The sequence below is a fragment of the Arachis stenosperma genome, chromosome 2 (genome assembly GCF_014773155.1).
Source record: "Arachis stenosperma cultivar V10309 chromosome 2, arast.V10309.gnm1.PFL2, whole genome shotgun sequence".
Classification (NCBI taxonomy): Eukaryota; Viridiplantae; Streptophyta; class Magnoliopsida; order Fabales; family Fabaceae; genus Arachis; species Arachis stenosperma.
Window position 1 is genome coordinate 6,512,656 of NC_080378.1, and position 22,989 is coordinate 6,535,644.

At 38.3% G+C, this 22,989-nt stretch overlaps 1 protein-coding gene and 1 pseudogene across 5 annotated transcripts; both read right to left on the bottom strand.

The window, feature by feature from the left end:
* Positions 1-1,590: 1,590 nt before the first annotated feature.
* LOC130962444 (uncharacterized) lies at positions 1,591-11,857 on the bottom strand (annotated as a pseudogene).
* Positions 11,858-13,581: 1,724 nt separating this feature from the next.
* LOC130962200 (helicase sen1-like) lies at positions 13,582-22,424 on the bottom strand. 5 transcript variants are annotated; one of them, XM_057888335.1, is made up of 9 exons: positions 22,118-22,424; positions 20,051-20,240; positions 18,737-19,867; positions 17,666-17,854; positions 17,062-17,160; positions 16,812-16,974; positions 16,560-16,689; positions 14,713-16,479; positions 13,582-14,599 (listed from the first exon to the last, which is right to left on the bottom strand). In XM_057888335.1, the coding sequence occupies exons 2-9, from the start codon at positions 20,118-20,120 to the stop codon at positions 14,171-14,173; spliced, it is 3,978 nt and encodes a 1,325-aa protein (XP_057744318.1). In that variant the 5' UTR covers positions 20,121-20,240; positions 22,118-22,424; the 3' UTR covers positions 13,582-14,170. The 5 variants fall into 5 exon arrangements, with proteins under 5 accessions (XP_057744318.1, XP_057744317.1, XP_057744319.1 ...); XM_057888334.1 differs by having other exon boundaries at positions 18,737-19,516; positions 19,610-20,240; XM_057888336.1 differs by lacking the exon at positions 20,051-20,240.
* Between the last annotated feature and the right edge of the window lie 565 nt (positions 22,425-22,989).

Genomic DNA, 22,989 nt, shown 5'->3' on the forward strand with positions numbered 1-22,989 from the left:
TTGTGCAGTAACTCAAGGAACCACTTCCAGTTGTCCTTGTTTTCAACACTGACTATGGCATAAGCAATCACAAGTATGTGATTGTTAGCATCCTGCCCACAAGCTGTTAAAATCTGACCCCCATGTAGTGTTTTCAAAAACGCTCCATCAAGACCAATTAAGGGTCTGCAACCAGCCTTAAAACCTCTCTTGCAGGCATCAAGGCAAACATAAAAGCGATCAAACAGGGGAGGACTCTCAGGCATGGGGATAACAGACACTTGAACTGTGGAGCCGGGGTTACTTGTCAGCAAGCCATTGGCATAGTCCCACACCAACCCATATTGAGCTATCTCATCACCCTCAACTATTTTCCTAGCGGCTTTCAAAGCTCTTGTAATGCATGTGCTATTCAGATAGACATTGCACTTTCTAACAAACCAGTCATAAACCTCTCGATGCTTCATGGTCGGGTGTTTTCTAAGCTTAGGAACTAGTTTACTCAGAGTCCAGGTTTGGGTTGCAGCTCTGTTTTTCCTCCTTCTAGGACAAGTGTGATTATCTACTAGTGTCTTAATTTGCCAAGAACCATCTTGCTTATTACATGCACAGTAAACTACCCAGGGACAATCTTCAGATTTGCAGACAGCCCTAACTCTAACTTTGTCATTTTTTTGAAAAAAGAATATTTCTACCCCACTGGATTATTCCCTAGTTGCTTGCATGAATTCAGACTTTGACTTAAATACCATACTGACCTCGAATTTCAACTCTCCAAACTTTGTTTTTTCGTTGAACTGAGGGTACACAGCTGGTGCTTCTTCATCAGACTCCAACACCTTATCAGAATCCTCCGAATGCCACGAGTCAGCATCTGAGGCAGCATCACTATCATCTAAATCTGGTAAAAAAGAAGTTTAACACATTAGAAACCCTAACATTTGCATCATAATTTTAGGAAACAACTAACCCTAATGGAATTAACATACCAGACTCCGAACTTTCTTCATCTTCAGACCCCTCATAGTTGGAATCATCAGTCTCTATCTCTTTATCAGCTAGTCTTTTCTTAGGGGGCTTATGCTTTTCTCTGACTTCAGACCTTCTGCCCCTTTTTCCACTTCTTTTTTCCTTCCCAGAGTCACTGTCACTCTCACTGCTATATAGGTTGTCTCCTACAACCTTTGGAGGCCTATACAGTTCATCTTCAGTACTCTCATAAGAGTCATGAGAGTCAGTGTCATCTTCCTGGAGTTGAGCTTCCTTCACTTGTCTTCCAGATCTTGTGACTCTGCAGCCACTGCTAGTTTGTTTGTCCTTTGCCCCTTGTGAGTTATTGCCTGCCTCTGATGACGAATTTGATTGAGGTGGGACTGATTTGGCCTGATAACTGGTCTTCTTGGCCTGAGGAACAGGCTTCATGTGCTGAGCAGTTGTCTTCTTGGACTGAGATGTTGTCTTCTTGGGCTGGTGGGCTGCTTTACTAGGCTGAGACATGGGCTTCACCTTTGGTTGGCTGGGCTCAGATATGGGCTTCATTGTAGGATTGGGCTGTGACTTGGGCTGTGACTTGGACTGTGAGGTTGTTCTGTTGGGGTGACAGGTTTGCTTCTAGGACTGAGGATCAATTCTTGTGGGTTTCTTCACAGGTTGGGAGCTGCACTTCCCCTGTTTCAACCCTGCAGCTTCCACATTCACTACTTCATCCTCAATCTGGTCTACTATACAAGGCTGAGAGATACAATGCTCCAGGTAGATATTGATCACATTGTGGTTTCTCCTGCAATCCATGCACATGGCAACCAAGTCTGCGTCTGTGACTAAGTTTCTCAACCCTGATGAAAGAGGAACTCCAGGATCTTTCCACCAACAATTTCCAGCTTCAATGTAACCCAACTCCCTATAATAACCCCTTACATAGAAGACGTCAAGCGTGTCTCCTTCAACCCCCATCAGCACCTCTGTATTATCAGGTTCGTATACCATATCTCCTTCAGCATTCTTCTTAAACAGTCCCCCATGGTGAAACACAAAGGTCATCGGAGGACCTTCCATCTACAAGCAGAAACAAAAAAACCTCCTTAGCCCACACAGATTGCAACTGCCTATTCTCAATCATAACATAAGAAACCCCAACCCCAAAACAAACATGCAACAACGAAAACTAACTCCCATTAACATCAAACACCCATAACACAATATCATCACAACGGCATTCAAAGCAATGCATTCTGGCCTTAAACAACACTCACACAAACCCCTACCCCTAATCAGACAGAGATATACAGAACGCCACCCCTCAGACATCAGGCTACAAACTGACTTCAAAAAAAAGGAAAAAACTTTAATGCTTACCTCTAACCGTCACGCTTGCTTCTTCCACAAACAATGTTGCTAACAGCTGACGACCGCTCTTCTCAGTACCAACAGCTACTCCGCTTTGATCGTCAGCCAACGAGGACAAACGTGGATGGCGATGTTCGAATGCAACCTGAAGGGGTTAGGGCATGGCTTGACGGAGACGAAACAATTTGGAGCCAAACGTGGAGATACTCGTTATGGAAGAGGGTGAATCCACTCTGCAACGTTTTGAATCCACTATCTCCACGAAACGACGCCGATTCATGTCTATCTAGACATTCCCTCAAAACGGCGTCGTATTCCTTCTCTGCCAGCATGGCTGTTAACGTGCCACGTGAGCAGATGTTAGCCATGTCATCAAGCAAATTGACGGAAGGACGAACCTGATTAACTCGTGTAACTTTCGGGGACTCTTTTGATTAACTTTATCTTTCGGGGACTAATATGGAGATCGATGTATTTTTCGGGGACGATTTTGAGTATTAACCCTTAATTTGCTACTTCTTTGTTGAATATCTTTGTTTTACTTTTATATATAACACTGCATCGAAATATATAATAGTCTTGAATTATCAATTTCGACACCAATGGCAAAGAAACAGTAGTGGCAGCAACAAGCAATAATAAGTAGTCAAGCAAAAAAAGTTGCAGGGACATATGTAAAGAGAATATTTCGGAGTGGCAAGTGAGAAAGTTCATTGTTCTAACTATTAATATATTAAAAAACACTCATAAAAAATATTTATTATTGTACAATTCCATTATTAATTCTTCACTTGAAAAAATATAGATATTTTTTATTAATTTATAATATATTTTATGATTTTGCATTGTAAATTTCTTGAGTTATATAATTTAAAAAAGCACTCAATATTTTTTAGATAAATCATTTGCTTCATCAATATTATTTAAATAATTTTTTAACTAAGTCACCAAATTCAGTTTTCATCGTACACTTAATATTTATATTTTTTTTACAAACATTATATAGATTAGTGTTTACGGTATATTAACTTAATATATAAGTATATAATGTTAATTTTTTATTATTAGAATATATAATTAATAATTAATAATTAAATATACTAAAATAGATGGGGTCGACTATATGGATCAAACGACGCTATTGAATTTTATCATGTCTACAGAGAGACTGTTTACATGTAAATTTCGTTTGACCACCTCATGGATGATATTCTTAGATCTTCCTCTGCTTTTCACCCTTTATCCATCTTTCATCTCATTCACCTTCCTAATTGGGTGTTCTGTCGGTCTTCTTCTCACATGTCCAAACCACCTGGCACCTGAGACGTGATTCTATCGTCTTTTCCACAATAGGTGTTACTTCAACTCTTCCTCTTATATCTTCGTTCCTTATTCTATCCAATCGCGTATGACCACTCATCCATCTTAACATCTCCATCTCTGTCACACTCAACTTATGTTCGTGCTCCCCTTTGACTGCCCAATACTCTATATCATAAAACATAGCCGGTTTGATAGTAGTGCAATAGAATTTACCTTTAAGTTTTAAAGACACTTTTTTGTTACATATAAAACCAAACGCACTTCGCCATTTTGACCAATCTGCTTGGATCCTATGATTTACATCTTGTTCAATCTCTCCATTATCCTGTATGATGCACCCAAAATACTTAAAATTTTTAATTTTTCGTAGAATGTTTTCTCCAATCTTCACCTCTGTATTGGGGTTTTTTCCTCGGCAGCCAAACTTACATTCCATATATTCCGTCTTGCTACGGCTTATACTCAGACTATACACTTCTAGAACTTCTCTCCATAAATCAAATTTCTTATTTAGGTCTTCCCTTAACTCTCCCATAAGGACGATATCATTGACAAAAAGTATGCACCATGACATAGGCTCTTGGATATGCTTTGTGAGTACTTCCAACACTAATGTGAAAATATATGGACTTAAGGACGATCCCTGGTGTAATCTTATACTAATACGAAATTCCTCTGTCACACTATCTTGAGTCTTTACACTAATTGTAATCCTATCATACATGTCTTTAATGGCACGAATATAGACAATCCTTACTCTCTTCCTTTCTAAAACCTTCCATAAGACCTCTCTTAACATCCTATCGTACACTTTTTCCAAATTAATAAATACCATATGTAGATCCCTTTTATTACTACGATACTTCTCCATCATTCTTCTTAATAAGTATATCGCTTTATGGTGAATCTGACTAGCATAAAATCAAATTGATTCTCTATTACGTGTCTCTTGTCTCAACCTCTGTTCTATCACCATTTCTCATAACTTCATGGTATGGCTCATAAGTTTGATCCCTCTATAATTTTCGTAACTTTATATATCCCCTTTATTCTTGTAGATAGGTACCAAGGTGCTCTTTCTCCACTTGTTGGATCTGTGACTTTAAAATCTCATTAAAAAGCTTGGTTAATTGATAAACCCCATTTTTAGGGTTTATCTTGTGCTTAATTTAGTGAATTTTATCCATTATTCTCACACTTATTCATAGAAATCGCATGGTTTACATTTTTTCTTCCTGATTTTGTGCTATGATTGAAAACATGCTTCTTTGACCTTAAATTTGCTAATTTTAATCCTCTCATATTACCATTCGATGCCGTGATATGTTTGTTAAGTGTTTTCAGGGTTTATAGGGCAGGAATGACTTAGAGGATGGAAAAAAAACATGCAAAAATGGAAGGAACACAAGAAATTGAAGTTTTGGGGAGCTGGCAGCAACGTGCACGCGTGACATGACGCGTACAGTGACTGGCGCAGTCGCTGACGCGTACGCGTGACCAGAAAATTTCGCAGCGATGCATACGCGTGACAAAGCGTCACGTGCTGTAGATATCAAAAATCTCTGGGGGTGATTTCTGGGCTATTTTTGGCCCAGTTTCAAGCCCGAAAATGAGGATTAGAGGTTGCAGAGTGGAGCAGAATTGAGGGGGAATCAATCATTCATTTACTTTTCACATTAGTTAGATTTTAAATGTAGTTTTCTAGAGAGAGAGGCTCTCTCCTCTCTCTAGGTTTTTAGGATTTTTAGCTTTATTTCTTCTCCAATTCAGATTTCTGTCTTACTTTAATTTAGTTTCTATTCTACATTCTATTATTCTAGCATCTTAGTTTATTTTCTCTTGTTGATGTCTTTATTTTCTCAATTTAGTTTATGAACTCTTCATGTTAGATTCAATTTCTTATTAATGCAATTTGAGGTATTTCATGTTTATTGTTTCTTTCTTCATTTGTTATTATTGAGTCCTTGCAATTGGTTGTTTAGATTTTACATTATCTTATTACTTTTCTATACTTTTATTTTGTGCCTACCAAGTGTTTGATAAAATGCTTGGTGGAATTCTAAATTAGATTTTTGGTATCCTTAGCTTAGATTTAGTAATTTGGAGACTCTTGAATTGTTAAAGTCTCTTGTTGGTTGGCAATTGAAAGTTGTTAGTTGGCTTGAACTTCACTAACTCTAGTCTTTGATTAGGACTTATGAACTCAAGTTGAATTACTCACTTGACTTACCTTCAATTGTTAGAGGTTGACTAAGTGAGAGCAATTTGCAATTACCATCATAATTGACAATGACAATGAGGATAAGAATTCCGATTCTCAATCCTTGCTAGGACTTTTCTTAGTTGTTAGTTTATTTTCATATTATTTACATTTCTTGCTCATTAAACTCAAAACCCAAAAATACTTTTCCATAACCAATAATACATACGCTTCTCTGCAATTCCTTGAGAGATGACCCGAGGTTTAAATATTTCGGTTAATTTTTATTGGGTTTGCTTAAGTGACAAACAATTTAATGAAATTTGATGCATATCAAGCCACATATGTCACGGCTAAACATTAGGAAACAAATTCTTTTCAGTTTTAGTTGATTTAGTGTATCCCATTTTATTGGCTGTAAATATCTTGCATTACCATAATTAGGACATCAGGTAGCTAATTGTTAGGTACAGTACTGTATATATAATTGATATGCTATTCAATAAAAGAAGACAATTTGGCATGGTATCAGAGCTAGGTTGGCTCTGATAATCATCACACAAAAGAGACCTCCGCCGCTGAAATGGCTGGAGTAGGTGAGACTCCTCCAAAAAGAGAGAATTCAAAAAAAGATGAAGATGGATCCAACAAAGGACCATCGCCTTATGATCTGAGCGCTAGCGACAATCTTGGAAACGTAATCACACAAGTGCAATTACGAAGAGAGAACTATGAAGAATGGGCTCGAGCTGTGAAGGTGTCGTTACGTGCTAGGAGAAAGTGGGGGTTTTTAGATGGGATTCATAAGAAGCCATAAGAAGGGGCATCTGAAATGGAGGACTGGTGAACGGTTCAATCCATGCTTGTCTCATGGGTGATGAATACGATTAAGCCACGGCTATGCTCCACCATCTCATACGCTGAAGATGCAAAGGATCTCTGGGAAGAAATCAAGGAGCGATTTTCCATCGTGAATGGTCCTAGAATTCAACAATTGAAAGCTGAACTTGCCAAGTGCAAACAACAAGGACTGACTATGGTGGAATACTATGGAAAACTGAAGACTCTTTGGGATGAGTTGGCAAACCATGAACCAGTGCTTAGATGCTCTTGCGAAAGCTGCAAGTGTGATATTGGGTCACGATTAGATAAGAGAAGGGAAGAAGAAAAGGTGCATCAATTTCTAATGGGGTTAGAAGACGTAAGCTATGGCACAGTGCGATCCAATATTCTCGCAACGGATCCTCTACCTTCTCTCAACAGAGTGTATGCAACTTTGGTACAGGAAGAGAGAATGAAGATAATCAGCAGAACCAAGGAAGACAAAGGAAGCTTAATGGGACTGGCAGTACACACTGGGTACAAGCACAAAAGCCAAATAAAATAAAGACACTTGTATGTTCTCACTGCGGAAGAACAGGACACGAGATCAAGGGGTGCTTTCAACTGATTGGGCATCCGGAATGGTGAGGAGATCGATCTCGAGACAAAATGGGAAGCAACACCAAGACCTCGCATAAGCAGGGAGGACGCTTGCGAGGGGGGGCTGTCATACGTGCCAACACAGCACAAGCCACAACAGAAAAATCAAGTGACCATGAAGAAGAAATAAGAGGAAGCGCAGTGACTGGACTTAGCCAAGAACAATGGCAGACGCTGTTAGAGATGCTAAATGGCAACAATGGAAGTAGAACTGAAAGCATGACTGGTAAGGAAGGATATGTTATGTGGATTATAGATAGTGGAGCCTCTAACCATATGACAGGGAATTCAAGAGATCTAAGGGGCTAGAGCGTATTGAAGGATGCACGGTGGGGCTACCAAACGGAGAAGAAGTTCTTGCAAATACAAAGGGAACGGTGACTCTTGATGGAGGGCTTAAATTGACCAATGTTTTTTATGTGCCAAAATTAAGATGCAATTTAATTTCAATATCACAATTAACAAAGGATGCAAATTATACTGTATTATTTACTCATGAGCTTTGTGTTATGCAGGACCTCATTTCGAGGATATTGATTGGAGCAGGTGAACAAAGAGATGGGCTCTACATGTACCGTGGTGTTCGCAAATTCACAGCATGTCAAACCCAAGAGAAGAGTAGTATTGATCTTTGGCACAAGCGAATGGAACATCCTTCCTATAAAGTGGTACAAATGTTGCCGAATTTGAATGGTGGTTGTAAATTTGAAGAGAAGAATAAATTATGTGAAGTTTGTGAAAAATCTAAACAAACACGAGATAAATTTCCATCAAGTGATTCTCATGCAACACATCCTTTTGATTTAATACATTGTGATTTATGGGGAGCCTATCATACCGCCTTTTCTTGCGGAGCATCTTATTTTTTAACAATTGTTGATGATTATTCAAGAGCAGTTTAGATCTATTTATTGTGTGAAAAGCGGGAGGTGTCAAGTGTGATGATTAATTTCTTTGCTCTCATTGAAAGGCAGTTTAATAAACAAGTCAAAGAAGTGCGTAGTAATAATGGGACCGAGACCGAGTTCATCTGTATACGTCCATATTTTTTGCAGCATGAAATTGTTCATCAAACATCTTGCACTGGGACACCCCAACAAAATGAAAGGGTAGAGAGAAAACATAGACATATTCTTAATGTAGCTCGTGCACTGAGATTTCAAGGATCTTTGCCCATTCGATTCTGGGGAGAATGTGTTTTAACTGCGGGACACTTGATCAACCTAACACCATCATCTGTTCTTAACGGGAAAACTCCTTTTGAAATGATACATGGAAAACCACCCGACTATAATCATCTTAGAGTTTTTGGCTCATTGTGTTATGCGCACAATCAACAAACCAAGGGTGATAAATTTGCCAGCCGAACTTGTACATGCGCATTTGTGGGATACCCATTTGGAAAGAAAGGATGGAAACTTTATGATATGGAAAGAAATATTTTTTTATATCTCGTGATGTCAAATTTGTAGAAACCGAGTTCCCGTTTGCATATTTGGCCCAGGAAAATTTGGTTTTCACTTTTGTGCATGAGGAGAATTTTTTGGAGTCCATTAATAATAAGCCCACACTTGAAGTTCACAAGGAGGTCCTTCCTCAGGCTAATTCCAATGACGAGCCCATTGTTGCTGTTGGAGGGGGTGAATCTCCACATACAGACCCAACAAGGACAGCTTCACCCCTCATTGAAACTAGCAGCCCCTCACCAACTGTCTCAGATGATGTGCCTCTTTCTATCGACACCACCACGCTTTCTGAACTTCCTCTGGGTCGTGGACACCGCGTAAAGCACCCTTCGATCAAGCTGCGTGATTTTGCCACCAACACCATCATTGTAAACCCGTCCATCTCTTCATCCTCTCCATCACATTCCTCAGGTCCACTCTATCCCTTATCTCAATATATGTCATGCGATAAATTTTCTGTGCAACACCGTACTTTCCTAGCAGCATTAGGGGAAGAACGTGAACCCACAAATTTTCATGAGGCAATACGTGATGCTCGATGGAGAGAAGCCATGAGTGTTGAAATTAAAGCTCTTCAAGACAATGGTACTTGGCACCTTACACATCTACTTCCGCAAAAGAAAGCTCTGGGGTGCAAATGGATTTATCGCATCAAATATCGATCGGACGGGCAAGTTGAAAGGTTTAAGGCACGCCTCGTCATCCTTGGTAATCATCAAATTTAAAGGCTGGATTATAATGAAACCTTCGCCCCGGTCGCAAAAATGGTAACTATTCGCACTATTTTAGCTGTGGCTGCTGCTAAGGATTGGGAACTCCATCAAATAGATGTTCACAATGCCTTCCTCCATGGGAATCTTGAGAAGGATGTTTATATGAAATTACCACTGGGGTTTCACGTCCCTACTCCTAGCATGGTGTGCAAACTTCAAAAATCCCTCTATGAACTCCGCCAAGCTCCGCGCTGCTGGTTCTCTAAACTTTCTGTTACCTTCCTTCAGTACGGGTTTCAGCAGTGTGCCTCCGATCACTCACTGTTTGTCTCTCGTCATCACAATATTCAGCTTGTGGTGCTCGTTTATGTTGATGACCTTATCGTGGCTCGTAATAATTCTCTTGCTATTCGCCAGTTCAAGGACTACTTAAATCAATGCTTCCACATGAAAGACTTGGGAAAACTAAAATACTTTCTAGGGGTGGAAGTGGCTCGCTCTTCCATTGGCATTTTTCTTAACCAATGCAAATACGCGTTAGATATTATCATGGAGACTGGCATGCTTGGCTCTCGGCCTGTGTCTACACCTATTGAAGAAAATCATCGTCTTGCATTGGCTGAAGGACCTTTGCTCTCTGATGCAGCCCAGTATCATCGTTTGGTTAGTCGTCTCATTTATTTGTGCTTTACTCGCCCGGAACTCTCATACAGTGTTCACATTCTTTCTCAGTTCATGCACCAGCCTCGTGAAGAACACTGGCAGGCCGCCTTACGAGTTGTTCGCTATCTAAAAGGCCAGCCTGGGCAAGGTGTTTTATTGTGCCGGGAAAATGATTTTACCTTGCATGCTTGGTGTGATTCTGATTGGGCGGGTTGCACTCTTACTCGTCGGTCTCTCACTGGCTGGGTTATTCTCCTTGGCAACTCACCAATTTCATGGAAAACAAAGAAACAACATACAGTGGCACGGTCCTCTGCAGAAGCCGAGTATCGCTCCATGGCTAATACCACTTGTGAACTCAAATGGTTAAAGGAACTGCTCTTGAGTCTCGGGATCTCCCACACGCAACCAATACCTCTCGCATGTGATAGCCAGTTAGCACTTCATATTGCTAAGAACCCTATTGTTCATGAGCGTACTAAGCATATTGAGGTTGATTGTCATCTTGTTCGTGATGTTGTCATCCAGGGCCTCATCCTTCCCTATGTCCCAACAAAATTTCAAGTTGCAGATATCTTGACTAAAGCTTTGAGCTCCCATTCGTTTGCATCAATGTTGGACAAGTTGGGCATTAGTAACTTACATGCCCCAACTTGAGGGGGGTAATGAAATCTGATGCATATCAAGCCACATATGTCACGGCTAAACATTAGGAAACAAATTCTTTTCAGTTTTATTTGATTTAGTGTATCCCGTTTTATTGGCTGTAAATATCTTGCATTACCATAATTAGGACATCAGGTAGCTAATTGTTAGGTACAGTACTGTATATATAATTGATATGCTATTCAATAAAAGAAGGCAATTTGGCACAATTTAACATTAATTGAGGCTTAATTGTCAGTTTAGAACTATACTTGCAACGCAATATTTTTGTGAAATTCTTTACCGACGATTTACCCCGCATCATTAATCAACTGATATCTTTTTCTCTCCAAGGTCCTTCCAAACTTCAATCAGAATATTATTAGGTCCTACTGCCTTGCCATTTTTCATCTGCTTTAAAGCCTCTTTTACCTCGAAGTCTTGAATCCTTCAATAGTAGTCGAAGTTTTAATCTTCTTTCCTCGTGCATAACCGACTAAGACTCGGAAGAGTCTTTTTTCCTTCATTAAATAACTTGTAGAAGTAGCTCTTCTACCTTTCATTGATCTTCTCCTCTTGAGTCAAAACTTCTCCGTCTTTATCCTTTATGCACTTAACTTGATCCAAATCTCTCATTCTTCTTTCATGGCTTTTTGCGATTCTATATATACATTTTTCTCCTTTTTTCGTGCCTAAAGACTGGTAAAGACCTTCATATGTTCTTGTTCTTACTTCATTTACAGCCACTTTTGTCTCTTTCTTAGTTACCTTATATTTTTTCCAATTATCTGCATTGCGACACAAAGACCACTCCTTAAAGCACTCCCTTTTTGCCTTTATCTTTTCTTGTACACTCGCATTCCACCACCAGGACCCCTTATCTCTTGGTCCTATCCCTTTAGATTCACCAAAATTTTTTTTGTTGTTTTTCTAATAACTTCTGTCATCTCCCTCCACATCTCCTCCGCACTTCCATCCCTATCTCACTTTGCCTCTTCTCCTACCCGTCTTAGGAAGCTTCTTTGTTCCTCACCTTTCATCCGCTACCACTTCATCCTTGGGTTCTTCGTATGATGTCTTTTCCTCAACTTTTGCTCAACGCGAAAATTCATACCGAGCATCCTATGTTATGTTGTTAAACTCTCTCCCGAAATAATTTTACAATTAATGCAAAATTTCTGGTCAATTTTTCTCAACAAGAAGAAGTCGACTTGAGAGCTTGTCATGCCATTCCTATAGATTATAATATGTTTGTTTCTCTTTTTAAAATATGTATTTGCGATGAGAATGTCAAATGTTGAGAAAAAGTCCAAAATATTAGAATTTAGGATTTGGTATTTATAGTTTAAGATTTATTATCTATGATTTATATAGTAAAATATATAACTATCTTTCAATAATTTTCAAAGCAAATTAGCTGAAATTAAATATTGCTAATATAAAGTTTTTTGTTATTTTTATCTCAAATTAGGTAGTTATTTTTAAATTCCCATCTATATTTAAATTTAAATTATGTTCCATATATTTTTAATATCAGTGTTCATAAAAAAAATTTCATTATCCATATAAATCAATTTTCTATTACGTTAATCGGTTAATTATATTGATTTTTATGTTAATCCATTTTAAATTTTTATGTCATATATATTTAAAGGCAGAATTAAAATTGTAATCAAATAACAAATTTTTATAACTTAAACAAATAAAATTCAATAGCCAAAATTAAAATAAAATAAAGTAGTTGAATGTTTTCTATGTTGATTCATTTAATAAATATGACAAGTTAAATATGTATAATTTATAAGTCGTGAATTATTTCGTTAAATTTTTTTGTTTTTTCTTTTTCATTATATTATTAGGATTTAAGTTTTTTTTTTTATTTTATATAAAAATATTACTTTAGTATTTAAGTTTTTAAGGTTTATGTTTTAGGTTTAGGGTTCTCGATTTATATTTTTATAATTTTAGGTTTTATGGTTTAATGTTTAGGTTTTTGGATTTTACATTTTAGTGTTTTAGGACTTTAGTCATATGATTTTTAATTTAGGGGTTTGGATTTATGTTTATCGTTTATTATTTATGGGTTTATTTTTTTTTAGTTTTTTTAATTTAGGGTTTAGAATTTTGTGGTTTAGAATTGTGATATTTGCATTTTAGGATTAGGGTTTTGGCTTTAGTTTTTAGATTTTTTTTTGTTAGGTTTTAGGGTATGCGACTAAGGGTTTAGATTTTATGTCCAGAATTTAGCGATTAAAATTTAGGATTTAGTGTTTAAGGTTTAGAGTTTGAGTTTATGATTAGATTTTACTAGTGAGGGTTTTTGTATTTCGTTTTTCAGTTAATCTGTTTTGTGATTAATGTGTTATATTTTTATTTCTGATACAAACTTTATGCTTCATTAGTTTTATTAAATAGGTTGAATTATTTTTATTGCCGCACAGAGTCATTATCGTTCAATTTTTTTAAGTATTAAGAGTATTAATCATTTGATATAAAAAATTATTGGTTTAAATGTAACTGTTTGTAAAGTGAATATGAATTTAAAAACAAGTTATGTAGGTAAATAGTATGTAATAAATTAATAATTGAATCTATCTTAGAAATCATTAAAATTGTTGTAGTTTTATTTTATAAAATATTAAGTAATATTCATTAAAATCAATTATACCTTTGAATTTGTGTGATCCGAACTCCGGAATTCAATTCTTCCGTGCGTTGCACGGGACATTGAACTAGTATATGTCCAAACTTAATATCCCAGCCATTAAAAAAAATTTAATTAAATAATGTAAATGTTCATAGAAGCACATCTTTTGGGTATTGAAGTAACAAGAAAAGAAGGGTAACCTTTTCTTCCTCCTGTGGAAGTGAAACACTTCCGTTTAACATAAATGAAACACAAAACAATTTGCTAAAAACAATGTTGTGAATCCATGTTATGTACAGAGTCAGTTGACAGCAAACTACTACCTTAGATCCTTAAAATTCCCTGTAGCAGTTTTCCTTTAATATTTGGCACTGACACAAAAATGAGTACTCCGCCTCCAACCAGCTTGGTCCCCGTTCACTTTCATACATTGTTGGCGGACTAAAGTCTGCAGTCTTCCGCGCAGCACATCAATCTGCTGCACAAAATTGCATGAACCAACGCGTGTCTGACGTAACAATGTAGGCCTTATCCGCACTGGATGCTGGTCTGTCCTCCAAGGCTGTGCATATCTTTGTCTCGGGCTCATACAGCTCCGGCCGATCCAGTCTGCGAGCTTTCCATGGTGAGAGATCACAAAATTAGGAAGTCAGATAGCCCCATAAATCCCCCCCAAGATGGACAATAATGTGCAGATAAGCCATGGTTACACATCTCTCTTTCCCCCATTTCCAGCAGAGTTCTGCTTCTTCTGTGCACCATACTGCCAGGAATCTCTGGATTTATCGCCCATATGGTCAAAATCGTCTAAAGAATTCTCCATTGGATATCTTGATGATCGATGATTCCCATTTCTGAAGCTTGCTGGTGCACCCATCTTTTCATCATCTTCACATGGTGCGCCCATCCTGGGATCCCCATGCGCCTCCATTCCTCTAAACCTTTGTCCACCTGATCTCATGCCCCTCATATTTGAGGAAGCCTTACCAGGCAGTGGCGTGTAAGTAGGTCCCTTCGATACCATAAAGTCCTTCGGAAGGGAGTCCATCTCCATATAGCAATTTCGGGATTTTGCATCAGTAATCAACGCAGCCCAATCATCAGATTGTACCAGAGCATTTGCATTTCCCATGACCTGTCAATGATAACAAACACTTTTAATACCAACCAAAAAGTGTGCCAGTCATTAGGTAAACAAACATGAATTCATGATGAAAGATTAACCATCCATTAGAAAGAGATACATACCCAAAGGGCCCTCCTTGCACGTGTAAGTGCAACATTCATCCGTCTAATATCTGCAACAAATCCAACACCATGACTAGAAGCACGCACACACGACATTATAATGACATCTCGTTCTTGACCTTGGAAAGCATCTACAGTATTAATATATAGGTCCTTCCCTTCTTCTGAATTTAAGACTTCCTCAAATTCACGCTGGAGGCATTTCAGCTGCAGCTTGTAAGGAGTAATTATGCCAACACTAATCTTTCCCATACCCAAAGATTTCAAAGTTTTCTGAAGATGCTCATACAATCGGAGACAAAATTGTGCTTCATGTATGTTTTGATAAGAGACTGATCCACCCCTGTGAGACTCCCGTCCATGTCTGATATCATAGAATATATAAGGTCTAAGTAAAGGGTCCTTGTGGTATACCTCATCAGGCAATTTAACCACGCTTTCACTGTCAGTAAGTCGCCCCTGATAGAAGTACCTAGAAGGGAAATCTCGAATTTGGGGATGCATTCTATACTGCACAGACAACAACATTGTCGGGCAACCTGCTTGTTGGAATCTCTCAAAAAGACTCCTACTGTACATCAATGTTCCAGCAGCCTTGCTAATAACTGTAGCAGGAAGCTGCTGAGGATCTCCGACCAGAACACATCGAGCTGCACCAAGAGAGAGGGGAGGCAGAACTCCCACCTCACTGGCTTGAGCTGCCTCGTCAATGACCACCATATCAAAGCCATGGGAAAGACGAGAGAACAACTTGCGACCACTGCTGGAAACTGTAGTGAAAACTATCTCTGCTTCATTGGCAAAACTGGCCTCCAAACTGGCACGGGCCTCTTCCCAATTGAAACCACTACCAGGTCGGAACCTACTTTCCAAAAGCGCAAGGCGAGACATCTCAACTAAAACCTTGTCCCTTCCTTCAACTACAGCAGCAAGATTTTGCAGTAGAGCATCCCGACTCTGATCCCTGGCCATGAGAACATCAGGGTCTACACCAACAGATCCTTGGGAACGAACTGCAGCGGCAGTAGCATTAAGTTCTCTATGAAGACAATGTAACTGCTGAGTCAACTGAGCCTCGCGATTCTTTAACTGATGCATCCATCCAAGAACTTCCTCCTGACTCTTGCCCAAAAGCTGTTCAGTTCTACGCTCAACAGAAACTGCTTGGGCAGCACGTGTCTGAGAATCAACCCCAACTCGAGCCACATCCGGTCGATATACTTTCATCTCACCATCAATAAATCCACGATCAAGGACACGAGCAAGAAGCTCATCAGTGGCAGCATTAGATGGAGCACAAACCAACATTCTAGGTTTGGGGACCAACTTAGGCAAAGTACGCAAGAGATTCTGGTTCATGTTTTGAAGAACTTCATCAATAGATCCCATGGGTGCATTATCTGAACTGATCTCATTAGCTTGCTTGTAGCTTTCCGGGGCTACATGCTTAAGCAAGGAGGTGTAGTAATGCTGATACTGCACAAGGTGAATGACATTCAACATTCCCCATACAGTATGTGTCTTTCCTGTTCCTGGAGGTCCCTGAACAAGGGTAAAGGGCCACGGTTCTTGCCTTTTTGTTGTTCCACTACTTGTACCAGCAGCTGTATGCGTTGCAGCCCATTGGATTGCTGCCAACTGGGGTTCATTAAAGGTCCTACGAAGATGATCAACAAAGTTTGGTGTAAAGCATTCAGGCATGGCTGGGGTCTGCTGCTCATATTTAGGGAAGTGTTCAGGACTAGGCTGAAGGATAGCAGTTTGCATCTGCATAGTGAGAGGGAGAAATCATCAGTTACAACTGTAAAACCACAACACAAACAAAAATTGTGTGTTTCATCATATACCTGTGAATTTAAGCGACGAAATGCATGTAGAGCAACATACTCCCTCTGTGTGGTAGCAAGAGATCCAAGTATTGTGAGGTACCAAATGCTTCCAATTTGAAGTTTTCTTATGATATGATCATCATCAGCCCTACAAGAATGAACCATCTTTTATAAGTAATATTATGGAAATATTGAAGTATATAAATAAAATAAAATAAATGAAAACTCAATATTAGAATCTTTAATGGCAAGTTTAGAGTAATCAATTGCCTGATAGGATCATAAGAGTCCCCAACATAATAATGGAGAATTGCACCAGTTGGATCACGGGTATCAATAGGTTTGTGTCGCCTAACTGTTCCAACCACTCGTCCAGTGATTTCCGCTTCCCCATCATCCTGAGCTAAAGATGCACTGCTCTGCTTGGACCTGACTGCTTGACATAATGAAACTGTCAATTGAAGAACATTAAAGAATTATCAGAACAAAACAATCTTATATTAGATATTCCACAACAAACCTGATCCAGGCCTAGGAGATGATAGGACTGCAACATCTCCCTCCTTAAATGGCCATTTGAAGTCATGTAATGGAGGAAGTAGTTTCACATCATACCATCCTAAATAGAAGACAAAAAATAACAAAAGCGAAGGTAAGTAGTTAACCAATAGAGAACCAAACTATAGGATTCAATGCTTTAAGTTTCATCAACAAAGCAACAATCACACTCATTATAAGGCTAAATATAAAAAATTACAAGCAATCAAGCACAAGAGGATATTAAATTTATTGAACACGAGACCATAGTCACACAGAACGCAACATGTTCCAGTCTAGGAACATGTATATGGTCCGCCACATATAAAATACGTTATGCGGGAAGTATACCATGACGTTTTGGTACGGAGATGAATTGGGAATTAGCATGGGCAAACTGGTATGCGGTATGTCACCTAATTGGTGAATTCATTTAACTACGGCCGAGACAACGAAACTCTCAGCACACAGTAGGAAAATGTAAGTTTATATAAAGAAAGAGCTGTCTATACAGCATAACCAAATTGTTCACTAAAAGAAATAAAACATCAACATGAAACAAAACAAGCAAAGAATGGTATGATTACCTCTTTCTCTTGATTCATTTGCTTTTACTCTCACCATAATATGAGTATCCCTTGATACTGTCTCCATCGATTCTTCCCATGTACTGTATAATTGAGCCCGACATTCCTCAAAGAGTAAAGGTTCAAATACTCTGACATACTCTTCGACCGACTCAAACCGTCCAGGGACACATTGTAGCTCAGTTTCCTCTGGACCACAGGAACTTGAATCAGTTACCAATAAATGAATAATAAGAAAACTTTCTAAAGGAAATAAAGGATATCATACCAACTATTTATTTAGAGAGACAGAGAGAAGAGGGGGGGGGGGGGGGGGGGGGGGAGAAGAAATCACAGAGCAATTTACCAGCAACAAGTCCATTCAAGTTTTACATTTGCCAGTAATAGTATATACTACACCAGAAAGCCTTAGCAAAAAATTATTAGGAGCCAGCAACATTAAATCAGGATTTTAACACAAATGGATATGTTTAACCATGCAATCCAATCAACAGCTGCATTATACTCTATTCCTTCCATTTCTATCATCATTATTCTATACATCTTATTTGCTCATGCTCTGATATCCACACCTTGGACACAATGATTCTCAACCTATCTTGCACGTCCATTTATAAGACACAAATAACACTCTGGAATCTTCACTAAGCTACTAAATGATTATTATAATAATAAACAATCATAAATAACAGACAGAATTAACGTAAAATTCCAGATTGCCCTTCCACCTGTTATCTTTTCTTCTTTATAAAAAGAAACAAGCCAACTTGAGAATCATAATGCAAAAGAGGCATATGATGGTGACTGGATTACACAAATAATTCATGTAAACCAGTGGAAGCTATCAAACCAATATCAAATTTCATTCCAAAAACAACTGTCATCACCTTTGCATATGTCTCCAGTGTTATGACTCTCAGTGTGACAACTGGAGGAAGGGAGCAACAATACGAGAAAATCAGAAACAACATAAGGGCAAAACACGAAAGAAAAATTCTAATAGAAAGCAAAAAAAGCTTATCAATCACTGTAAAGATTTGCAGTAGTAGTGATAATAAAACTATTTGATACCTGGGTGGTGCCAAAATTTTTCACTTGTAACCTCCCGTATAAGGCGTTCAACAGATGTGTCTTGGGGCTGGATGCTGACAGGAGTCTGCTTCTTCATAGGAGCATGTTTTTTGTTTCCCACCTTGACATCATTGGAGTTGGAGCTTTGACCAGTCTGTCCCAACTTCCTACTTGAACCAAGTACATTCTTCTGCTGTCTTGAATCTGTTGGTTGTTTCCATGAACCCTGTCTTGGAATGGGTGGTAAATTAACCTCTGCCGGAGGTTCCGTCTCACTGTTTAGCCTCCTAGACCTACCAAGTGGTCCAGAATTATCACCATTAGAATCAGATTTAGGTTCATGTAAGTCAGCATGGATGCCACCTTCAGCAAAAGATGTCTCAACCTGTTTCTGATCCTTAGCTGCTCCAACACGCTCAACTTGTGCAGCAACATTACGGACCTCCTTTACGGTACGAGTTATAATAGGGGATGAAAAATTCTGCCTTCTTGGTGTTGAAGATTTCATAGGACCTGCCTGCTTGACATCTTCCAAGTTAAGAAACATAGTCTGTCTATTTCGTTTCTTTCCCAACATTTCCTCTTTGCGCTGGTCAATCTTTCTTTTCCCAGGATTATTTGCACACCTAAGAGCATGGCTAGCTTCAATACCTTTCACTTCTTTTTGCTTAGGAATTAAACTGGGCTCCTCTTGAGCATCATTAGAAGCTTCACTTTTTATACTGCCATCTGAATTTGGGACAATGTTGCTCTTCTGTTCAGTAGAATTTGACTCTAGACCTACAGAGGCACGGCTACTCTTTTCATCAATTGTACTATCAGGACCTTTAGTATTACCAGACTTGCTTTCAGAAGTAATATTGCCAGACTTACTTTCAGAAGCCACTCCACCCCCATCCACCATTCCAGATGTTGTTTGCTCTTGCGACACTTGACTTTGTTGGAGCAAATTATGAGATCCATTTACATCGGCAGAGACCTCGTCATCAGACCATTCCCCTTCTTCCCTCTCTGTGGATTGAGCAGTTGTTGAACTTAGTATCCGTGAATCCATAACTTTCAAATCGTCCTCTTTGCCAGACTTAGAACTAGCATTTGTATCTTGTACTTCTGCTCCCTTCGATACAGCATCTACATCAGGGATACAAGAGGAGGATTTAGGCCGAACAAAAGGTTGAAATCCAGAGACAGATGACGCGTGTGAAAAAGCATGATTATTTATTATTCCTTGGGCAGCAGATGATGCTGCAAATAAATCAGAAGAGTTAGGATTTGTTGATGGCTGAGTCTTTTGGGGCTGGAGACAAATAATACCATCGTTCTCATCATTATCTTCTGCAGGTGGCTCATTGAGATCAAATAATGGCCTTCCTCGAGAACCCATCTCCTATGCATATGGATACAAACTAAATTCGGATTATATTCAAGTTGAACGGGCACTATACTTCTATTCTTTTTAACAGACAATGTCCATGACATGCCCACAATGAGGAAATAAATGGATCTGCAAATCAAGCACAAAAAAATACTAGTCTATAAATGCCTTATTCAGACCAAACACATGATCATCACTTATAATCATCTCACAGTTGACTAGTTGAGTACCATGTAGCAACATGTATGAATGCAAAGAACATTTAGAACACTTTAAGCACATACTATTTGGATGAAATACATAGCGCTCTCACACCCTGCCTAAATGCAACTACACCATTATAACAACAAACACACTAACACCATAATTTACCAACCCAAACCGCTATAAGATACAATCAAATGTCAACCATTATCCAGTTATCCACCACACGCAAATTCCTGATTAAGATTCAAACAAATCAGAATATCAAGACACAAAACAAGCAAGAGGAGAGAAATCCCAAACAGCACATCAAAAAACTAGAAAAACAACTTGCAGCACTACTAAATCCTAACTGCATCGTAAAGCTAAACTTAACTCAATTTTCCAATCCCACTCTTCTCCAACAAAAAATAACTCCCTTCAAATGCTAGAGAACAAGAGACATAGCCCCAACCAAACGTAGCTGAATCAAATACAGATACTCCAAGAGCTCAATAGCAATCCTCAACTCTTATAATCACGGATCAAAAAATCCTCTAAATTTATCTGGAAGCCATCAAAACACTGAGAGTGGCCTAACTTATAAATCTAGGGTTTCAATACCAACCAACTTATCAAAAACCCTTCTATCAGAACCATTCCCTTACAAGTAGGATCTTATCCTCAAACTCACCCTCCATACCAAAGATCAAACCAGTTTGTTCATTCCCCCAATCAAAAACCACACCAGAAATAATGGCACAAATGAAAGTGGTCAACCCTCTCTCTATTCATTCACTTCTTACCAAGGTTGTGAGAACTGAACCGGTCAGTGAACCGGTCAAGGGACAGATTCAATGGTTCAATGGTCCAACCAAGATCCAACTATGGTTAAACCAGTTTAATTAAATATAAAATAAAATTATTAAAAATTCAATATATGATTTTAAATATTTAAATTCAATAATTTTTTGACTAATAAAATTCAAACCTCCACAATTTTACATAATAATTTGTCTATAATTTATTATTAAAATTCACAAACAAATTCAAACATCAAAGTTTATAATTAAAAAAAAAAACAAAACACACATGAATGATAAGCACATAATATCCACCACAAAAAGATAATAACAAACAAGTTTTCAAGTTTAATTGATATGAAACTAGTCTAATTTGGCTGTATAGTTCATAAAAGATTTCAAGACATTATTTTTTTCCAGAACACAAGATTTGAACCAATTCAACCAACCAAAACATTAGCACACCTTTAATTTGTATTGTATCAAAATTCAGATAATTATTTACTACAACTATCCAAAAAAGTCAAAGAAACAAAAAAGAACAAAATCCCAAGTTGAGAATGAGGGAGTCAGAGACAGAAAGATAAGCCACACATAAGAATCATAAGCATAAGCCAAACAAGAACAATTGGCCTAACAATTCGTCTGTACTTGTTATCAAATCTCTCAGCGAAATCCAACACTTTCATATTGTTAAACATCTTAAACCCATATTGTTAACCATTAATCAGGTGCATCAACGCCCAACAGAAACATAGAAAAAAGCTTTCACCAATAGTCTGGCGGTAGGGATTTTGAAATCAATTCCAAAATGTACCTGGCAAGTTTTGAACCAACAATAAACATCACAAATCTGATTATTAATTTTATTTTATCAGCAATCAAATGAACAGTATCATAAAATCAGATTACAAATTTATTTGAGTTTATTTTAACCTATAATTTTAGAAATAAAATAAATGAAATCATAAAAAAAGGGGAAAAAAACAGTGGCAAAGAACAGAGTGAAGCAAGCAGAACCTTAGCAGAGAGGCGAGCAGAACGGCGACGTCACTCGAAGAAGCAAGCAGACGTCACTCGCGGTGGAGAACGGCGAGGCGAGCACAGGCGACGACGAAGCAGCCCTTCGCGGCGGCGACACAACAGCTCCGAGCAGGCCTTCGTGCGACGTCGAGGAGAGGATCGAGGAGAAGCGAGCAGACCTTCCACGGCGACGGTGGCACCCGCGGTCTGTCTCCGCCGGAGGAGAAGAGTTCCGCGATGGGATGGTGGCTGGGTTCGTTAGGGATGGATTTGTCGCAGTGAGAGAGAAAGGGGCGTGGGTGGGTACCCCGTACTGGGTAGATCTGATACTCTTGTTTTATTTTTATATATACCATTGAACCGGAAAAAATCCGACCGGATCCGGTGGTTTACCGGTTAACTTCCGGTTCGAACAATTCTTAAGTCGGTTTTTTATAAGACGGTTCTCTTATCAATCGAATCGGACAAATGACCGATTTTCGGTTAACCTGATTGAATTGGCCGATTCGGTTTGATTTTTAGAACATTAATTAATATTTTTTTAAGAGTAATTATCCAAATAACTCCCCAATGATTTTAAAAGCTGACATTTTAATTCCCAAGAAAAATTAATACACAAAAACATCCTCAAAGTTTTATTTCGACAGACAAATCAGTCCCAAATTCATTTTTTGGCAGATTAATTACCAAAATCAATCCCCAAGAATTTTAAAAACAGACATTTTAGTTCTTAAGAAAAATTAATACACAGATCAATCCCAACGTTTTTTCTCCTTTAAACATGACAGTCCTTCGTCTAAAAAAAGAAATAAGATTATTATTATTATTATTATTATTATTATTATTATTATTTGTACAATAATATTGTA

Coding starts and splice junctions, on each gene's coding strand:
- LOC130962200 (XM_057888333.1), bottom strand. CDS start 20,120: ATGGGTTCTCGAGGAAGGCCATTATTTGATCTCAATGAGCCACCTGCA. Junction 16,480..16,559: donor TTCGTCGCTTAAATTCACAG/GTATATGATGAA, acceptor CTCACTATGCAG/ATGCAAACTGCTATCCTTCA. Junction 14,600..14,712: donor GTGCAAGGAGGGCCCTTTGG/GTATGTATCTCT, acceptor TATCATTGACAG/GTCATGGGAAATGCAAATGC.